Source organism: Coloeus monedula (assembly GCF_965178545.1).
Source record: "Coloeus monedula genome assembly, chromosome: 1".
Taxonomy (NCBI): Eukaryota; Metazoa; Chordata; class Aves; order Passeriformes; family Corvidae; genus Coloeus; species Coloeus monedula.
The window spans coordinates 120106625-120129105 of NC_138781.1; the positions used below are offsets into that span (position 1 = coordinate 120106625).

General features: G+C 41.2%; 1 protein-coding gene across 1 annotated transcript in view; it reads right to left on the reverse strand.

Annotated features, from left to right (window-relative positions):
- The window catches only part of TMEM68 (transmembrane protein 68), a gene marked incomplete at its 5' end in the record, with an annotated part of 42229 nt that overhangs the window by 8957 nt on the left and 10791 nt on the right, over window positions 1-22481 (reverse strand). The window contains 8 exons of the mRNA XM_082284935.1: window positions 3373-3537; window positions 5983-6313; window positions 8388-8442; window positions 10849-10967; window positions 11491-11552; window positions 14623-14719; window positions 16455-16594; window positions 16990-17050. Coding sequence (XP_082141061.1) covers window positions 3373-3537; window positions 5983-6313; window positions 8388-8442; window positions 10849-10967; window positions 11491-11552; window positions 14623-14719; window positions 16455-16594; window positions 16990-17050 — 1030 coding nt within the window. The remainder of the gene's footprint in view (window positions 1-3372; window positions 3538-5982; window positions 6314-8387; window positions 8443-10848; window positions 10968-11490; window positions 11553-14622; window positions 14720-16454; window positions 16595-16989; window positions 17051-22481) is intronic.

The following is a 22481-nucleotide window of genomic DNA, read 5'->3' on the forward strand; positions in this document are numbered from 1 at the left end:
ACCTGGCTCCCTTAAAGCAGCTGAGAGACAGAATCTGACAGTGACCCTGAAAGGACAGCCAGGGTACCTGTGTCCAAGACAAAGGTCATCACGAAGTTAGAAGAAACACTGGAGTAGCACCAGGTAGCACTGAATGAAAGTGACCAAGAATCTATTTTTTTTCCATTTTAAACAACAAAATAACTCTCAGAATTATCTAAACACAATTTTTCATCCATACAGAACATGCTAATTCTTCCAGACATCAAGAAGTTCAACCCAAACTCTGCCCTTTGCCCCAACATACTCTTTTCCCATTTTCCACAAGACTGTGTTGGCAGAAATGTTTGGAAGCCCTTTGGAGAGAACCTGGTAATGCATGTAACACTGCTCCCAACTTGTGCACATTTCTCTATCTTGGCCCCAGTGACTGTAACATCAGAGCTGTCAGCTACTGGGCAGCAGGATGGCAAGGATGTCATCATTTTCCCATGGTTGACCTTTAGGCCCCCAGATAGAGAGGAACCATTTAGAGCATTGAATCCAACCTTCCACAGCTGTAGGTAATCACACACATATATCTGCAGAGAATCTAGCTCACAAGATACTTTGCAACACCCTGTGCGTGTAACAGACAAGAAGCCAAAGCTCCTTTCCTCTGGAACATTACAGGAAAGGGACTGTCTTAGTTACATAAAATAGCAGGCAACCTTTTAAAGAGGCGTCCCAGATGACTTTAGGAAGCAAAAAAGGCCCATACTATAGTAGAGGATGATGCAAAAGAACACAAGCAAAATCTCAGTCCTCTCTGAACACTTTGGGAAAAGTCTTTCTCCTAAACTTAGGGAAGTCAATGTATTTCTGAGCACTACACAACTAAGAGTCTAAAGGAACCAGAAGCCTGGAATATTGAGCTGTTTTTCCCTGTGGCTAACCTCTAGTTATAAAAGAAGGAAAAAACGAATGCACATGACCATATTTTATATCCTTCTCCTCCAAAATGCAAGGAACAAAAGCATACTTAATACTGACACAATTCTGACACACCCATGTGTGTCTAACAGACTCCCCAAATGCACCACCACCTCTTCCCATTTCCCCTGCATTGAGCATAATAACTTTCAGTTAAAACATCTTCTGAAAAGGCATCCAATTTAATCTGAACACTTAATCAAGATCAGACAGCCTTAGCATTAGGATAAAGTTACATAGTCTTTCTGGTTTGATTCACACGAGAAGCAGCATCTAGCTGAGTTGCCAGTCATAGATTATTGTGCTTATTTTGAAACAATCCAGAACATTTTCTGGGCTCTTTGGGCTTGTCTCCCTGAACAGCCTTAATTCTTTCACAGAACCAGAGAATTATGTAGATGAGAAGGAAGCTCTGGAGGTCGTCTAGTCCAGCCTCCCACTCAAAGCGAGTCCAACTAGATCAGAGCCACACCCAGTGGAGTTTTGAAAGTCTGCAGGGATGGAGATTCCCCAACTTGTATAAGCAATCTGTTCAGTTGTCTGATCACTCTCATGTTAAAATACCTTTCCAAATGTCTAATCAAAATTTACTGTGTTGCAACTTGTCTCTGTTGTTTCTCATTCTGTCGCTGTGAGAAGAGTCTGACTTCTTCTTCTCCCCACTCTTATCTGGTACAGACCAAACAAATCCAGTTCTCTCAGCCTCTCCTTGTACACTGTGTGCTCCAGACCCCCAACATCCACTGAACATGCTCCAGTGTGTCAGTGTGCCCTGCAGTGGGGAGTCCAAAACTGGACACCATATTGCAAGATGTACTTGCACAGGTGCCATGCCAATGGAAATAACCTCTTCACTCAACCCACTCAACTACATTCATGCTAAAAATGGTTCAGCGTGCAGTTCATCTTCTTTGCTGTAAGGGCACACTGCCAACTCACATTCAACTTGTCCACTAGAATTACAAGTCCTTTTCTGCAAAGCCCCCTTTTAAACAGAGTACTGTGGCACAGAATTGCTCCATCCCAGATGTACAGCTCCACATTTGCTTAACTTCGTAATATTTCTGCCAGTTAACTTCTATGAAGTTCTGAAGACAAGCTTTAATGCCCAGTACATCGACAGCTCCCCCCAGTTTGGTATCATCAGTGAATTTCCTGTGCATGCTCCAACCGCTCATCCAGGGTTTCTATAAAAACACTAACTAAGCAGCAGTGGTCCCAGTATCAATCCCTGAGGAACACCTGTAGCTGTTAGCTAGATGTTGTACGCTGAAACCAGTTCTTCAAGACCAGCCATTCGGCGAGATGTTTCTGCAATGCTACTGAACAATATTTGAGGGACTCATAAGTATACTCACACTTAGAGTCTTATTTTAAAGCAGAAATGGAGTAAACCATCATCTTCCAATTGATAAACAACTCTGCCTATATAGATACAATACAGAGCCAAATCTGCATTAAGAAGTAGGTTTTATTAGTCCGTATGCAAAAGATTTGATGACCAACTGACAAATGAATCTGTTGGCAAAAGCAGCTGTAGAGGCAAAGCTGTACTGTGATCAGTATGAAAAAGTTCTTTTCAGGGACTAAGGCTGAAATAAACCTATACCGACAAAGACAGTTTTCTTATATTAGTTGGTTCCACTAAAAGCACCAGTACACTACAGAACGCTCCTTGTAATTCATTTTGTGAATTGACAAACCTTTAGTCACAAACCAAACTTGGAAAAGGAAGTGGGTACTACTGTATTTCACACAGACAAAAAACAAACCCCTCACACAATAATTTCACCAGCTGGCAGTGCATTGCACTAAGCTGTCCAGCCAAAATCCTGCCCTACACATATTTTTCATTTTCTACCTGCTTTACCTCATGCTTCACACAAACATGTTGAACACTTCTCTAGCTTTCCTCCAAAAAAGATTCTACTTGAAACAGTCTTCCTGGGGACAGGTTCCACTGCCCACCATGCTCAACTGGATAAGAGTTGGGTGGGATAAGAAAATACACTGTCTCTCCAGACTAGTATTTTTAACTTACAAGGCATTTGTTCCAAACAGTTTAATTCTTAATCAGTTTACACCAGTCATTCTGCCTATATTAATAAAAAAGAAACATCTTATTGAAGTCTTTCCTAATAATTAATACAGAGAACACTGTTTCTCCTACAATCTCCTCTTTGTTTCTAAACACCCTAGAGTCATCACAAGGTGTTGCCCAGACAGGACTATGTCCCATCCTTGCATGGGCCAATCTCATTCTTGTTTGTAAAGACCATGCTCTGTTTCAAAACTTTCACTAAATTTGTCTGAATGTCTGTAGTGAGAGCTGTGTTCCTGCAACATGATTTTTATTAATTACACTACTAAAAAATTAAAATAAGAGTTCCAAAACTGCTTGTTTATAATGAAGTACATTACCTGGTAATCTAAAGACAAAATTATCAGCTACTACGGTACACCTCCTCTTCGTCGTTATATGAAGTCTAGCTGAGAAATAGATATAGTCAACAGGAGTAGCTCCATGATAAAACACAACAAGTCCCGGTCCTGGAGGAATATTTTCGACACCATGAAGCTCATAACCTGTTAGGAGTTGAAAGTGTAACAGATGTTAAATTTTTATACAGTTCTATCCCAAAGAAACTAACTTGCAGCAAGCTGGCAAACTGAAACCAACACCGATTGAGAAGTGGTAAGAGCAAAATAAGTCAAAAGGTAACTTGCAGCATCTACAGGAAACACAAGCTGCTTCACAGAGAATACAAGTTCCATTTAAGGCACCACACTTTGAGAAAGAGCAAAAAAACCCAACATTAAAACAAAACACCCACTCTCACTATCTTGAACTGTATAATTTATCCTTATTTTTTCAGTTCACTGTTTTCAAGGAGGCAAAGTCCTCTGAATCAATCATTCAAGAGAAATCAAAATAAGGACTGGAGTGGTGAAACAACTATTTCAAGCTATTATTAACCTTTCAAAGTTCATTGCCACCAGTGATTGTTTCAGAAGATTTGAAATGACAGCAGCGATTTATATGTCTCTTTTTACTCCAGGGTACGAAGCTTATCTTTGCTACTTCTCTCCAAGTCATACCTGTTCCAGCTTTCAATCACTATATACTAAAAGCTAGTTGGGACTTTATATGCTTAGCTGAAAAATACATAAACACACATAAGGTTCTTATTGACCTCACATTTCTATTCAAGTTACAGTGCAGAATATATTTAATTAACACAAAATGTCAAAATGCATCAGTATAGAACATATTCAGTTAATACCCAGTAGTACTATTACAGTATCTTTTTTAAAATAGAATAAAACAAGCTAAAAAACAAAACCACAGAAAAAACCAACCAAAAAAACCCCAACCAACTGCTGTCACTTCTTCCAAAGTTAATCAGGTCTGCAACTCCCAGACCTTTAACTTAATTTAATTCTGGAGGTACACTTGGCTCTCCTCCCTCTATTTTACTTTCTGGAGTGGAGCTGCAACACATTGCAAGTGTGTCATCTGTCCCACCCCAAGGGACCACTAAGTGCGCTCCATGCCAGCCAACACATACGGCATTGGCATTATACATGTAAAGTTACAGGTATCACACAGCAGGTTTTGGGCTTCTTTTGGGGCTTTTAGTTGTGGCATTGGGGTTTTTTTATGTTTGTTTTGTTTTTGTTTGTGGTTTTGGTTTGTTTGGTTGTTTGTGGGGGTTTTGGGGTTTTTTTTAATGCTGTTAGATTTTAGGATGAAAAGTTCTTCTTATATCCTTATTAATCAAGTGAGGGAAAAAATAACTGGAAAACATTTCATTCTTTAGCAATACAAGTGTATAGATAAGAGGGAAGCAGCTGGCAGGGCAGAAAAAAGTCACAGCTGTCAATGAGGGACCGGATAAGAATCTTCTCGCACAAATAAAATGTCAGACCTTACAAAAAGAAAAAGTTACTAAGCATTAAAAGAGCCAAGGCCTTAAAAAATAAATTTTCTTGTGGAAAAAAAAGCAAATAACTTTTTATTGTGAAGGGAGCACTTTAAGGTCTTTGATGTAGCTGTTGATTTTGATGCAGTGTACTTTCCCAGATATGAAAGTTACATCTTAGTCTTACAAAGCCTATCTGATACAGCTGCTGCACCATCTGGTTATCAAAGCCTTGAAAACCCACTTCCCTTTGACTAGAGAACAAATAGAGATGATTTTCAAGAAGGACTTATTCTTTATGTAAATTGCTCTTAAGTATCTCTTTCTCCTTTAGCTGCATCTAGACTGAATGGCTCTGAAAGAGACTTACGATTTCCTTAGACAGAAAAGCCAAATCATTTATTATGTCTGTCTTTATGAAGAAGTAATAGTAGAAGGACAAGGAACAGGACCCTTACTTTTGACATTCTATTAGAGAAAGTACCTGTCCAAAATACAAAGACAAATTAAAAAATAGGGTTCTGTAACAGTGTCAGGCTCTAAAGTGAATTTCAAGAAGCAACTAGTGAGTAAATTGGCACTATGTGCTCCTTTTAGCCATCATTTGGCATTTTATGTAAGACTGGCTAAATGCAATTAAATTATGCTAACATGTGCTGGCTGACATACTAGCTATCAGGGAACTGGCATTTAACTTCCAGTCTTCATATATTGACCCTGAAATGATACAGTTAATTGATCTAGTTTTTAACACAACACACATTTCAGGTCTTCTTCAAATGAGGAAATCCAGGAATTGTTAAAAAAAAGCAAAAAATGGGAAAAAAAGGCAATTTCAAAAATTGTGCATATATTCAACCAGAACAGAAATCTCATTTTACAGCAGCAAAGGAATAAATGCATAAAATAAAAAATTTACATTCAAAAAGGTCTCAATCACTTTTTTTTCTCTCAAGCACCACTGACAGTCACTCATAAAACAGAAAACAAACCTGGCCTGAAATGGCATGCACCAGCACCGACAACCAGGCATATATTGATAATCTTGAAAGCTAAACGAGGAATAAGAGCCTCAGAAGTTTTTTATGAAATGTCAGGTCTTGCTTACCATGCCATATTCTTCCATGTCCATCCCATAGGGTAGCCAACATTTCTCTTGCACCTGCCCAAACATCATGGGAATAAGCTTCCTTTAATTCATTCTTCCTTTTATAAATATGAAGTAAAAGGATGGAAACGTAGAAGAGAATGACGATAACTCCTGGAAGTACAACGACTACTACAAGTGGAAAAAGCAACCACAAAATGTAGAATGCATAACTTAGATAATCTCCAATATGCTCCACACCAGTCCATTCTTCCAGAATGTAAGTCAGGCAAGTTAAGTAGGACATAGATGTTGGTCCTGCAGTACAGGATTCATTTCCACCTGTCATCTCCTGTTTAAAATAAAATTTTTAAAAAGTAGATTTATAAATCTTCCAAACAGATACATCTGCATATACTGTTTAATCATATAATAAACCTGCCTGATGTATTTTATTCATACCCCACATCCCAGCAGTACCTGTTAGAAGCACAACAGCTCATATAGCAAACCTTTTACTTGATCTTTACAGTCCTTTTCTTTTGTGTACTGGAAATGCTGACAATTCTAATTGAGAAAGATGGTGCAATTGCTTAATTTCAGGCTAGGATTTTATCTCATTGAAAACTGCTCAGCTTGAACAGATCCAGAACATTTATACTGTTACCAATACCAATTAATACTCTATTTTTGAATTTCAAAAGCTGTATTGATTACTCTAGTTTATTGTTACAATAAAATAAAACCTTCTCTCAAGCACTAACTATAATAGGAAACAGCACAATCACAAATCCAGTGCTTTAAGGAAAACCTACTGAACACTTCTACTCACTACAACCATAGGATGACTCAGGAAGAAGACTGGCTCAAATAACAAAGTCTCAGCCCTGGAAAGACCTTTATTAGTACCCAAAAATTTACTGACAGTGAAACTTCAAGACCCGGAGCACAACACTGAAAGGCAGCAGGAACGGACAAGGAAGAAAAGATCACAAAAAGTCCTCTTTACAGTTTTAACTGCTCTGGCTTTACTCTGTCTATATACAAGAAGCTCTCTACTCCAATGCCAGATAAGATACAAGCCCATAGAGGTCAAGCCTGGAATTTCAGGCTTTCTGTAACTCTGGAGCAACACATTTTTTCTTAGCTTTGTACAATTTAGGGGACAACTTGCTATTCACTTCACCTTACAAACACAGGACAACCTGAATGCTTGGCTATTTTAGCTACGGTGCTTGAACAGCAAACCTAATACCTCTGGGAACAAAAGTTATTCTAGTCTAGAAAAAAACTACTTGGTCAATATTCCAAGTTCTGTTAGTCAGGATGAAGGAGAAAAACATGTTGCAACTGTAAAATAGGCTGGTAGAGAGAAATTAATTAAGAACAGTATTTCTGAAAGAATCGAAGCTTGAAGTTGTTGTGTTTTGTTTATTAAATGTGACTTATAGCAGGTATGACTGCAAATCTCCTATGCCTAGACAGACATGTATATCTATTTCTTTTGCTCTATTTTTGCAAGAAACAAGAGACTAAAATACAGAAGATAATATTGCTATCAGAACCCCAGTGACAACAAAACTTACAAAGCAGATCAATTTTATTCCACATTTGCTAAGGAACAGGGAAACACGTACTAGAGTAGAACTCATTTCACTTAGTTTCATGTCTCAGTTTTCCCTCACATTCTGACAGAGTAAGGGTGTCCCTTCTCCTTTGCTGGTTTTGAAATCGGCCTCTACCCACATTACTCAAGATAACTCCTGTTAATGAGAAGAAAGCTGATCTTTGCTCCCACAACCCATGCCTGTTCCAAACTAATTCAGGCTTACACCATTTTGCTCCTCAGCATGTTCTTGAGGACAGTGTGTGACGGGCAGCTGATTTATCTCCAGCAACATATAAGCACATAGCATTAGTGACATGCCCTTCACGGATTTCATGCACCTGTACTTGGGGTGTGAATTAGGGGGAAAGGATGGGAGAGAATGAGTGTGTGGGAGAGCAAGAGAAAACTCTTTTTCATTCCAGTTCCCAGAGCCGAACTCCAGAACCTGTCAGGCAGCAAACACCCACAGCAAGTATAAGAAACACAAATTGTGAGACCAAACAAGATTTAGGAGTAGCATTCAACACCACAATATTTATCACATTGTTATGCCTGGACTTCTCCAATGGATCCACCTACTACCTAGAGAACAATATGGAGCATGGGTTATGGCACAGAAGCATTTCTTCAAAACTGAGAGGTGATCATGTAGCTTAAAAGACTACTTACAGCTATACTCTCCCACTTACTATATATTTTTAATTGTTTATGGCTTTCCCCAACCCCAAATACTCCAAGTAAATGTAAAGTCCTGTTCACACATGTCAGTCTTGCAAAATATTACATGTCCTTTTGCCTGGAATGTTCAATGCAATACCTCAAATGCAATCACCACAGTTTTTTTAAGTTTACTTGCATATCTGCGTGCTAACCTGCAACAGAAATTAAAATCTAACATCTTATGTGCTACCAGCCACAGAGGTATGAGCTAAAGCACTGCCTTCCCTTAGGGACAGTCAGCTCTACCCTGAACAATGCTGCTTCCTCACCTTGAAGAGGATCACAGGGTAACTTATACTGGAAATCAGACTGTCCAACCTCTTCCTAACTAACCAGTTAACTGGGTTGCTCAATGACATGTCCAGTCCAGTTTGTAGTATCTCCATGGATGGAGATCCCAGTTTCCTCGGGCCCCTAATCCACTGCTTGAATACCTTCAGGTTGGAAACGTTCTCCTTTATTCTAGTTCTAGAGTTCCCCTTACTACAGCTTGTGTCTGTTGCCTCCTGTCCCTTTGCTCCGAAGATTCTACTTCCCCCTCTATAACCACTCATTAAGAGCAGCAGTAAGGTCCTCACAATGTGGGTACAATGGCAGTGAAGAAGGGAAGGCAGATTATGGTCAAAAAAAGCCCAGGAGTTCCACACTGAGTACAGGTTCAACACAGTTATTATATGTTCTTATATAGTAACAGATAATGAAACTTTGGTCTGTTCCAACTTGCTGTTGAGCAGTTCAAAATACACACTTTTAAGGTCTAAGCTCCTAATGCAGCAGCTTACATCTTTCACTAGTTTGACAAAGATGCAGTTTCTCATTTGACTAATGACAGCGTACACCGACTTATGTTTACACTTCAGGCTTTAGGAAGCGGAAACAAGGCTAACACACAACTCCCTTCACTGACTTCTAGCACATGACCCAGAAAAGGCCTTAACTAAACTACAACAGAGGCCTTCAGCTGCAGTCAGCAGATGCTGGGATAACTGAGACCCTACTGATCACGACAGAAGGAGCGATTACGGACAGCAACACACTCTGCTGTAAATGACATGCAGCACGATTTCAGCATGTATATGAAATGTGTAAGTGAAACCCCTGGAGGACATCCCAGTGTTTCCAAACTAGAAAGACACTACAAAGAAGCAGCTCAACATGTCCCTGCCAACAGAAACACACGGGTGCGGAGGGCGGTTCTACCACAATCAGCACTGCCACCACAAGCACACAAAAAACCCCAAATAAACGAAAAATACCAGAAGACCCTGATAATCCAGCTAACATCACCTGCGACAGGGGAGACCCTAGAAGTCAGAGGGGGGTTTAGTCCTTGTTTAGGCACAGGAACTGGCCTGGCTTCTGTGACGGCTGGTCAGTGGTTCCCTCCGCAGGGGGATGGAGGGGGTCTTGGCTCGCTTTCCTCACACGAAGGACACGGCCCCGGCCCGGCTGCCCCCATGAAGCGCCCCCGGCTCCCACCGCGCTCCGCCCGCAGCGCCTGTCCCGGTGATGACTAAAGCAAGGCCCCGAGCTCGGCGGTGACAGAGGCCACCGCGGCAAGTCACCTCCCGCCCGGGCATCTGCGGGGTGGCAGCGGGGCCAGGCCCGGGCCGGGACCCTCCACCCGCCCGGCAGCGCCCGCTCACCTTCCCCTGGCGGCGGCGGCTCCGGCTCCAGCCCCGCGTCCCTGCCGGGGCCCGGTTTTACTCTCCGCTCGCCGCCCCCGCGGAGGCCGGGTGCCCGCGGGGCGGCCGGGCCGGGGCGGCTCCCGGCGGCGGGGCGGGGGCGGGCGGGCGCCCTGCGGAGCGGGGGCGGCGGCGGGGGACAGGCAGGGGAGCGGGAACTCCGCGCCGCCGGGGGCGCGGGAGCCGCCCGGACCCGCGTCCGGCACGCACCGCCCGCCGCTTCCGCCGCGGCGGGGGGGAGCGGACGCCGCCAGGGGGCGCGCGTTCCCCGCGAGCGGGTGGGGCGGGGCGGCGGGGGCAGAGGGCGCCCCCTGGCGGCGCGGGCGGGCAGGGTGGGAGCCCGGAACCACAGAATTCCAGAGGGGGATCGGGCCGGGAAAGACCTCCGAGGTCATCGAGACCACCCTGTGACCGAACAGCACCATGACAGCTAGACCACGGCACTAAGTACCATGTCCAGTCTTTCCCTGAACACCTCCGGGGACAGTGACTCCACCACCCCCCTGGGCAGCCTGTTCCAATGTCTAATCTCTGGAGAAATCCCTCCTGCTGTCCAACCTAAACCTCCTCTGGTGCAGCTTGATGCTGTGTCCTCTCATACTGTCGCCGGCTGCCTGCAGAAAGAGGCTGAACCGCAGCCAGCTGCTCCTCCTTTCAGGGAGCTGCAGGGAGCAGTAAGGTCACCACTGCTGAGGCTCCGTGTCTCCACACAGCACCCCCAGTGCCCTCGGCCACGCGGCCGCGGCACCCACCGGGAAATACCGCGTCCCACCCGCTTACCTCCCAGCCGCCCCGTCCCCGGTACTGCCAGGTGGGTGCCACCCTCCTTCTCCAGCCCCGCTGGTGCTGCCACAGCAGCTGCAGCATCCGTACCTGGTACCCACTCGTACCCACTGCAGGGAGTCAGCGTTCCAGGCACTTTGTGGTTCGAACACAGCATTCACGGTGCTGTTAAGGCACTCCTGACTGTCCGACGGCTGTGGATGTAATCCCTGGATTTACGTATAAAAAAAAAAATAAAATAATGGATTTAAAAATAAAACTCAGTCAAGGAAATAATCAGTGTTCCAGTGACACCGGGTGCAGCTCCAAACACACACAGGTATCGATGCAGATACCCTACCTGTTAGGAAGACATGGAACACTGCCATGGCTGTGCCCTCAGCCTTCCATGAGATGAATTCGGCCAGCTCTTCCAGATCCCTGCCTGCTGTGCTTTTCTGACCAGTTGTCTTCTACATGTACATCATCTGCCTGTTCGACATCTGCAGCTGCTCAGTTGTGCAGTTGTACACAATTTACTGTGCAACTTTTTCCACTGGCATCCAATTAATGAATTGGTCACAGCCCCACGCCTGCCAGAATTCAAGAAGCATTTGAACAGGCACACGGTGTGATTCTTGGGGCTGTCCTGTGCAGGGCCAGGACTTGGGGCTTGATGATCCTTCTGGGTCCCTTCCAACTCAGGATATTCTATGACTCTGTGATTTTATTAATTTACTGTGTTATCAGTACGACATTTTTCCCCAATGCAAAATCTTGTCGTTTGAGCTGGTTGAACCTTATACACAAGAAAGCTACAAAAACAGAATTTCCCTGCATTATTTGCTGGGCATACTATACCTTAGAAGAGTCATAAATGCTGCTTTCATTTTGAGGCAGGAACAGGTCATTTGCTGGTGTTCATTTCTTTTTTGTTGTTGTTGTATGATGGAGAGGCTAAAAAATAAGGGTAGCAGGGGAGTGATTTGATCCGCAGTTACATTTCTATTTGTATGACAGGAACTCTAGTTTCTGTAACACCAGTTTTTATTTCTAATTTCTATAATACTGCTCTAAAAAGAGTAAAAATTTAGAGGGAGCCACTAAAATAATATAATAAGTGCATATTATCAGAGCAGTATTATAATGTTTCTGGAAAAATTGTTTAAAATTTTTATTAGAAAAATTACATACATCATTCAAAATCACTCCTGTTTCTCAATAATAATTTTGTCTATCATCTTGATACCCCAGAAAATACTCTTAAGACAACTGTGACAGAGGACAACAAATAGGAACTATTTTTTACTCCAACTCACTTCAGAGAAGCTTCAGATAATGCAGTGATGCTGCTGAAAGATGTAATGGCCCAGGAAAAACTTAAACTTTGTTAGAAAATATTAACAGCTGTCTGAAATAGAGGAGATAGAGGCAGGAATCTCTGCTTTGAAAGACAATCAGTGCTCTGATTACGTATCTCCTACCCAAGGTTAGCTCTCCATTGTGAGTTGCAGCACAGCTCCTAGCATGATCAGACAGCATGGCATTTGAAAGGTTGTGCAAATTCTGATTACTGGAGTGTTTAATTGGTCCCAGAATCAGAATTGTTTAGGTTGGAAAGGATGTTTAAGATCACTGAGTCCAATCAATAACCTAGCTCTGCCAAGCCCACCACTAGACCATGTCCACAAGTGCCACATCTACACACCTTCTAAATACCTCCTGGGATGGTGACTTCACCACTGCCCTGGGCAGCCTGTTCCAATGCTTGGCAACCCTCCCAGTGAATAATTTTTTACTGATATCCAATCTAAACCTCTCCTGGCACAACTTCAATTTCCATGTTCTGACCCTTGTTTCCTGGGAGCAGAGACTGACTCCCACCTGGCTACAACATCCTTTCAGGTAGTTGTAGTTGTTGGTCCCTCCAGAGGCTCCTTTTCTCCAGGCTAAACAACCTCCCCTCCCTCAGAAGCTCCTCATAAGACTTGTGCTCCAGACCCTTTACCAGCTTCATTGCCCTTCTTTGGACACATTCCATGATGGTATTAATGTATTTGAAAAATAGGATAGTCAGACAATGATTCTGGCTAGTCCTTCTTCAGTTTCTGCAATACAAAGAACGCCTTCAGATTCTGGTTACTATAATTCCTCTTGCTTCTTCACCTGTGTCCATTTTAGTATTCAATAATCTTTTCCTTTAGTTCCTTTTCTCCCTTGACTTAAGCTCAGGCTTTGAATTTCAGCTTGTATTGCTGGAGAGTGGCATGTAAGACTTCGTGGTTTGAATTCCTATTTATGTCCAGGCATATCAGTGAGCATCTTGATCTGCTTTAGTTTATCATCTCCTATGCATGCTGAGTCTTTGCTGGGAGAAAAATCCTTCTGCCTGTATAGAGCAGTTATAGTTAATGTGTTCAAGTAAAGACTCCTGTATCTTAAGACAGATTTGAGGGGTTTTTTCAGGATAGGATTCCTGTCTTTTTGGTCCAGGGAAATAACTTACCTGTCTATCCTTCTCTCTTCACCAGATGTGCAAGAAATACTTGTGAAGAAGCAGGGTTGAGGAAGAATTTATTTTAATCCAAAATATAGATTTAGTTTTCTACTTAACAATGGGCAAACATTATATATATTTCCTTAGATGCTATGTCCTTTTAGGATGTTGAGAGGAAAGATTATTTACGTATTAAAAGTACATGAAGGAAAAAATGTGGCACAAAAATTACCTTTCTCGGTCTTTGAAGTTAAGACTTGGTTGCATTTAATGGCATATTGGATAGATTACACAAAGTTCTCCCACTCCCACCAGTAACAACATCCCACAGCCTTTGGACAAAACACGTTCTGCTTTGTACTAAGTTTTGCTTTTCCACAAGTTGCATTAGGAAGACAACACTGCCCTTCCAAACAGGCATTTTGGTTCAATCTGTACCAGCAGTGTTGCAGTGCTACAGTGTTTAAGTACTACATTTTTAGGCAAACCACCAGTGATGATAAGCCTCAAGGATGCATTGCCCATGAAAGCTTCCCCCAACCCTGTTCCCTGCTCACCAGGAGATTTGAGTAAATACAGCACATCCGTGCACACACCATATCCAGGGATTTTCAGGCTGGGGGCAGTCTCATCCACTAAACAACTATGGTGTGGTGCAATAGTGCATGCATGAACCAGCTCAGACTTGAAACTACCTTCTACATGTGTTTGCAATATTTGCTACACTGAACTAAAGCTTTTTCTTCCTCTCTTTGAGAGACCTTTTTTTGTGGGGGAAGAGCGTTGAATGCAGTAGTGCTGCTTTCCAGGGTATGAACCACTAAGCTGATGTGTTTGAAGGAGTCTAATATCTGGTTTAAAGGGATTATGGCTCTTTGTATAGTCTCTAGAAGAATGGGCTAAGCAGTAGCTGATTCACTAAAGCAAGACAGTTTTTGTTCTGACACTTTCTTGCGTGAGTCCGTCAGGGAAGGTGCACCCGGTGGGGTGGTCTCTGGTGGGACAACACCAACTCTGAGGCTCTGCTCTGAGACTGGACTGTGCTCAAAAGACAAACCCACAGTTCTAGACAACACCACTAAGGCTCTTGGATGTAAGTACGTACTTGTTTTAGGAACCAGGAAAATCTTGGCTGCATGATTTCCTTTGGGGAAATTTAGCTGTTGCATTGCTATTATACATAAGTCATCTTCATCGATCTTTCTGAGTTCAGAATATTCTCAAAGACAGGAGGGAACTTTCAAGAGGCTAATTGTTTTCTTCCACCAAATCTGTAGAAATTTGTAAATTAAACTGGTTAACACCAGCTATTAGTGACCAGTGCTGTAGGAAATTGTTTTTTTACTGTATGCTGTAAAACCAACGAAACAAACAAGCATTCTAATCACTTTTACGACGTTTATCAAATCGTTCCAGTAAAGCCTTCCATATGTTGCCTGGGATTGTTTGGTGCTTGCTTATGAGAGCTTGGACAGCAGTCTTTGTCTGAAAAGGGAAGAGAAATTTGCCTTTTATGCATGGACCTATTTATGCATGGAAGAACAATATAATCACTGCCTTCTCAGAAGTTCAAGAAAAAAAATTCACACATAACTGTACTGTAAGAAAATAATTGTCTTTTATATTAACTAGTTGTCCTAATGACACATTTCTTGGAAAAGAAAGGAACAAAAACAATGACTGAAGTTTGGGAAGGATCAAATTATTGAGATTTATCAAATGTGGTCATTACCAAGTCAGAGTACCCTTCAACACATGCAAACATTAAGTTTCTACAATCTCCCATCCCTGAAAGTTTTCATCAAAAATGATGGATAAAGCCTGATTCACCTCATCTGACCTTACAGCTGACCTTGCTTGGACTAGGAACCTCTGTCTGTCCTTCCCAACATTAATTCTCCCGTAATTTTATCATACACAGCATGCACACAATAAGGAAATTCATAATACTCTTTATATGATATTCAAATGCAAGTTTAGGAAGAGAATGACTACAATATTCTATATTTCTAAAAGACATGAGAAACTATCTCCTTTTGGTTTCCCTCGTGCAATTAAACTTGAAATAAGGGTAGTTACATACTCCACAGGTCTACCCCAGACTTATGGTAGAATATCATTGTGAATATAAGAAAAGTAGCCAAACCTGTCCTAATTCCTTTGCCAGCAGGATCAGACAGCAGCCAGGCCACTTCTCACCTCCAACCTCATTTAAGTTGCCCTTTTTATTTTTAAATTATATCATGGGAAATTTCAATTTCACTTTTGCAGGTACACAAAATACTGTTTCCCCAAAATACAAGAATATGAATAACCGTAAGGACAGTCATATTGCTTCCAGCCTCCTAAAGCTGCTAAGACCAAACTCCACAGCTTGCTGGGGCTGTTCCCTTGTAACCAAACCTGTCTTTCTGGTTTCACTTTTGTGAAGCTCAGAACAACCTGCAATGGATCTTAAAAAAAAAGAAAATTAAAGAAAAGCTAGCCTTGTTGCATCTTTGTGAGGGCAGCAAGGTGTTTTTCCATAAGTAATTTCTAACAGTTGATTTGTTTGTGTATTTCTAGGTCATAGCAGATTCTTTAATTCTTCTTGCATAAAATCCTCCTTTCATCTTCCATGAAAAATTTTAAAAGCTGTATTTTTGGTTTAGCTTAGTATTTTGAAAAAATGCCTAAAATCTAGATCTATAAACACTTTTATGCTCCTGGGCATTACAAATTTCACCAAGGTGTAGGTACTCAAAATATTTTTATATTTTGGATGCAACTTTGTTTTTTAACATTTTCATTTTGACAATGAGACTGAAGCTCTTGAAGAACTTTGCCTCTAGAGCCCTATGCTATTTGGTGAAGATTCTCAAAGTTATTTGTTATTAATGAAATTTATTTTCATAGTTACTGAAAGCTGCATTTAAAATATATTTTACGCCATTTCAGTTACCGTAATTATTATCAAAGTTATCAAAGGCATGGGAGAAGCAAAGTTAACAAAACAAAAAGACAGAGCTGACACATGAGGGCATCCCAATCAACTATTACTATGTCAATATGTACTTGTAGGTACTGGTACATTAAATACCAAGACCTCAACTTCCCATAGCTTTAACAAGCAAGTAAAAGTGTATTTGTCTTTATCCAAGCATACAAAAAACTGGTTTCCAGTGCATCTATAGTAGAGGGAAAAGTATGTGGTTCAGTACTGCAAGGAGAGAGAACTCACCTTTTCAACTAATTCCTCTGCAGTTATATTCGGATCGTAAGGGATTGGCTTCCCAATGTATGTGCGAAACTTAACTGGAAGTCCTCCATATGGAGGAGTAAAAGGCAATCGAGTGCTTTCATATAACTGTCTAAAAAATCCTGAAATGGTTTATGGGAGGAAAAAGTGAGCTTATAGTCACAGAAAACACAATTCAAATGTGAGATCTGATTAATGTAGAAGACTTCTTAAAATTGCATGGTTAATTTGACAGTAAGGAAGTTGTTGCAGGATTGAGGCAACTGTCCACCAAAACAAAGCCCGATAGACTTAATAGATCATAAAATAAGACTGCATTAAAGAACAAAATCACACACACAGACCAGTTATGCACAAGCTATTTCCATATTTGAGCTACCTCTGACCCACAGCAAGTGTTAGAAAATCCAAAGTAAGCAAAAGTCTGAAAAGCAATATCTACGATAAAAGCAAGAGAAATCTGAGAGAAAAGAGAGAAAACATTCCAAATACATAAAATATGTTTTTAAGTTCTTACTTCTTTCTTTAAACATCCTATAGCCTTCACGGACATTTTGAGTATACATTGGAATGATGGGCTAAGGAAGCACAAAAAAAAAAAAAAGGTGGAAATGTTATACCAGGTTTGAACTTCTGTCTTAGTGCCTGCTAATGCAGCTAAGAAAGTCACTCAGATACAGAGGGTAATTATCAGTCAGTTAAGCAGTAAGCAAGGACTCTTGATATAAAAAACTCCAGACTAGAAATAGAATTCTATTTTTCAGCTCCCACAAACATCTGTTTTAAAGTCATTATGTGTAAATAAAATAACTGACATTGTATTAGGGTTTATATAACTCCTGTGTTATGTATTTACTGCAGTATCACTGACTGGAACATAAAACAAATTTCCATAGTTTCTCTGTCTAAAGCTTTCATCATGAGTGGTGAATAGGAAAATATTCAGTCTGTGAAGTCTTGCAGAAAGCAAGCAGACATTCATGCTTGGCTCATCTCATCTGCTTCTCAAATAGGGTCTAACTGAAGCAGTAATGTTTGGATAAAACTTCAGTGGAAAAGACTTCTGCAGATCCCTACAGAAAAAAAAGGCAAATGTGAGACAAAAAAGGCAATTGTGTGTCCTCACTGACCTGGACTACACACCTTCTGGAGGGCGGATCCTTACGCACTTACAGAACAAATTCATTTCATCATTGTAACTGAAAAGAAACACACTTGAGATACCTGCGCTTGAAACAGTATATCTTACAGCCTGAGGTAAGGCTTCATAGTTTGTACACTGACAGTAGTTGTATCCATATATGTATTTCTCCACTATTGTCCCTTTTCCTTTTTTCTGAAACTCTAATTTGAAGACATTGTTGGAACAATTTGGTAATTGGTAATTAAGAGGTAATGAAAGAAGACATTTATACTGTTAAGAATCACTACCACAGAACAGAAACTGCAGGATGAGAAAAAAAACCCCAAGCAAACAAGCAAGCAAAAGATCTAACTAGAGCCTAACAAATAACTCATAGTGATAGAAACCATTAAAAAGAAAAAATACTTGAGAGAGCGCAAAAGTATCAAACATTAATAAAGTTGTAATAGTAAACCCTTCAGAACAAGAAATTAAGGGAAATTGTTAGAAATAAAGCCTTAAAAAGTAATCAGTAACATCTTTTAAAAAACATTTAAGTACTGGACACTAAAAATACCACACTCTACTTCAGCTATTAATTGAATACTATACATCTAAGATGTAAAATGTTTGAAACCTATCTGTCACACAGACAAAACACTTTAAATTTTAGGAATAGTGCAAGAGAAACATACGTCAGGCTATAAAGAAATCTGGCAACTACGGAAGTTACTCTCATACAATGATCAGCCATTGAGGTGCCGAGTAGGCAGCAACGTTCCATCTCTAAGCTGGAAAAAGCAGGTACACACAAAATCTTACGTTTGTAAAGCAGCACAACCAGATCTGCAGTAACCCACAGATTTGTATTTGCTGCGCTGGAACTGAGCTGGACCACACCCAGACAGCTTGAAAATCACAGAATTACAGGATAGCTGGGGTTGGAAGAGACCTCTGGAAATCACTTATCTCTTGCCCATACAAGAGAATTTTATAAATCATGGTTCCTGTTTATTTTTTACCTAACTCGAAGGAATTTTTTGGCACAGATAAAATTCAGGGATCTTCAGAAATGATGATACCTCCCTGTTAGCCTGTGAAAAGCAAGCCACAGACAGAAGGTATTTCTGAAGGTCATGGATGAATTTGACTGAGACAAATATATGTCCCAGAGGTACACTGAGTCATGACATTAAATAGTAACACTCTCTGACTCCTGTTAAGCAGAGTAGTTACACAAAACGAAGTGGAAACCAAATGTGAAAACTTTGCAGGCAAGTACTGAGGCTGAAACTACATTCCTTGTTTGCTTTTCTTCAACTTTTTCAGTGGAAGAAATATTGAACTTCTATAATATTATATGATGGATGGGAATGTCTATTCATATATAAAGTAGGTTTTGTCTTGAAATCCCATTCAAGCAATCTATGACAGGTTATTAACCACCATGTAGTTGTTCTGACAAAGTGTGTGGTACTTTGGCTGATGGTTACACTGTATGTAAAAAAAATTTTAAAAGACCCTTATAATTCTATCTTGTCTTCATTCATGATATCTGAGTAAGTATTAGCAAATTTATATTAATTGCTACGTAATAGAACAAGTTCTGATTGCTGGATGAGTCTATCCCCAGTATATTTGGTTTTCATGGCTGGTTTTTTGTAGCAGGGGAGCTACAGGAGTGGCTTCTGTGACAAGCTACCAGAAGCTTCTCCCATGTCTGGCAGAGCCAATGCCAGCCAGCTCCAGGACGGATGAGCTGCAGGCCAAGCCCAAGCCTATCAGGAATGATAATAACACCTCTGTGATGACATATTTAAGAAGGAAAAAAAATTATTGCGCATATGCAATTGCAGACAGAGAAGAGCAGAGTGAGAGTATGTGAGAGGAACAGCCTTGCAGACACCAAGGTCAGCACTGAAGGTGGGGGAGGAGGTGCTCCAGAGCAGAGACTCACCTGCAGCCCATGGTGAGGCAGCTGGGCCCCTGCAGCTCATGGAGGACCATGGGGATGCAGAGACCCACCTGCAGCCTGTGGAGGAGACCCACACCACAGCATGGATGCCTGAAAGAGGGCTGTGAAGCTGTACAAAACCAGTGCTGGAGCAGGCTCCTGGCGGGGGCCTGCAGATCCATGGAGAGAGAAGTCCATGCTGGAGCAAGTTTCCTTGGTAGGACTTGTGACCCTGTGGGGAACCTACACTGGAGCAAGCTGTGCCTGAAGGACTGCACACTGTGGAAGAGTGACCCACATGTTCATGAAGAACTGTTGCCCATGGCATAGACTCAAGTTGAAGTTTGTCTCCTGTAGGATGGACCCCATGCTAGAACAGGAGAAGGACTCTTCTCTCTGAGCAGTGGCAGAAACAACATGTGATGAACTGGCCATAACCCCCATTCCCCATCTCTCTGCGCCACTGCAGGGAAGGAGGTAGAGCCAAGGAAGAAGGAAGAGGTGGAGCAAAAGGTGTTTTTAAGACTTTCACTTTACTTCTCATTGTCTTGCTCTGATTTTGTTACTAATAAATGCAATTAATATCCCTAAGTTGAGTCTGGTTTGCCCTTAATGGTATTTGGTGAGCGATTTCTCCCAGTCTTTACCTCAGCTCATGAATCTTTCGCTTTATTTTCTCTCCCCTGTCCACTTGTGGAGGGCAGTGATAGAGAGGCTTTGATGGGTGCCTGGCATCCACTACACCCCAGTCTTTGGTCAACCTGCAAGACTAGTCCGGCCAGTATTGAAAAGGATGCAGCAAGAACAATCAAATTTGAAATGTGTCAAAAGATGGGATCCAGTGACTACTATGGGCCTAACTTTATTTAAGAAGTGATATATAAGGTTAATATTGCCCTCTCTACTGTTAAACGCACAGCAGTTCTCTTTATTTTTTTAAGTGTTTAGTTATCTAAAGTTTGTCTGATTCCAGATTTCCAGAGAAATATCAAAGATGCCCAAAGTTCAGTGAAGCTTGCAAACGAATTACAGCAATGCCCACCATACAGGGATCCAGTCAGAGTTCCTGATCATAACAACCCACAAAGCTGAATGAGGGTAATAATAAGAGATGTAAGACCCAGTAGCACTCTAAAGGTAAGCCCAGGCTAGTAGCTGTTAAAGGGTAAAATACTTTCTCTGCCCTCCTGGTAACAGTCCTACATAGTGCCTGTTTTACCAAACATTATGCAAAGGACCACAAGGCCCTTTCACACTGCAAGAACCTTATCCTCAGTGAAAACCCAATTCATTAAATAAAATTTTTAAAACCCCCACAAAACAAAAACACAAATTGTGTCAAGAGGAGGTAACAATTTTAGGTACTACTATTCAGCTATTTCCTTGTGCTTCTGTATTATAGAAGACTGGTAGAATTAGGAGGATTACTGGCAAAGATTCTTGTGATGTGTTTTGATCAGGGTGGCAATCTGTGTAAGGGCACTGAGAGTTTTTAATTCAATTTTTATTTAAAAACCTACAACCTGTGACATTGCATTACTGTAAGGTTCCAGGTGAAGGGAAAACATCTGGCAAAAGAGTACTCAGATGTTTGAAATAGCTTGAAAGACAGATATGAAAGCAAAATCATTAGAAATCACTCAGGTTTTTGAAGTGACACCTCCTTCTAACTGTTTGAGCATATTATTCATTTACTACATAAGAAGACTATTGGGGAATTCAAAGTGCCCATATGAATTTGACTGAGTTTATCCCATTCACATTCTGATACTTTCCTAGTAGTGGTGGTGTACAGGCCCACACAATATATGAAGTATTGTGACTGACATTTACCAGCCTACGCTTTTGAGAAAAAGGACAGGAAAGGGAACAGAAGCACATAAGACTCGACTTAAGACATAAGACTTTTAAAAGGCAACACAACAAGACAAGATGTAGAAACAGGACACTAGGCCTAAAATTACTTTATACATTGGGTAAATGCCCCTAAGTTTATCTCCCCACAATCATTTAGAGATAGAGTTATGAAGAAATATTAACCTGATGCATGCATTTTGCACCTTCAGGTCCTTTGTAGCAGGATCTTTAGCACAAGAGACCAAAACAAAGTTGGAGAAGCAACAAATTGGATGAGGTGCAAAAGAGACATAACTGCACAAAAATCTGAAAGGGATGATAAGAAATTAAAGTTTCATGGGAAGAACTCAACTCCCTGTACAGATTCACTTGTATAGACAGACAACTTTATATGGAAGGCCAAAGAGCACTGCAATTGATGACATATTCATAAGAATGTGAAGAAAAAGTGATGGTTGTGCAATTCAAGAGAAAGCAGCAGAAAGTGCATGGCAGAACAGATAAAACCTGGATTTGCACCAGTATTGTGAGACACAAAAAGCACTAGTATGCTAGGTCTAAATTAAAGCAGAAAACTTGTATCTAGAGGTAATGATGATGAAAAGTGGCAGTTAGGAAAAAGACAGGGTTGCTGCTCTTTCAGCTGCATGCCATCCCAAATAAAACAATTTCCCAGAGACCATGTCAGAAAAGCAGTCTCCCATGTGGATTTAGATGGAAGAAGTCGGAGCTAGTGGTAGAAGGTTGTATTTGTACATCATCATCCATATAGAAACTAACTGAAATATTGACCATGTGTACATTGGTGGGGTACAAATCAAGAGAAACACATCTCTAGAGGATGCTGAGGATCTGACATCTCCACTGAACACACTTCAGTGCTCTGTTTTTATGTAGAACAAATTCTTGTTTGGAACCATTGGACCATTTGATGCTAGAGAGTATTAGGTCCCAATTTTGGTTTAGTTTCAGCCAGAAGGGATGCAGCTCAGGTATTCTAACATGCTCCTCGATGGGAATGAAAGCATGGTGAGGGAGATGCAGAAACTGCTTCAAAAGTGCACACGTGATTCAA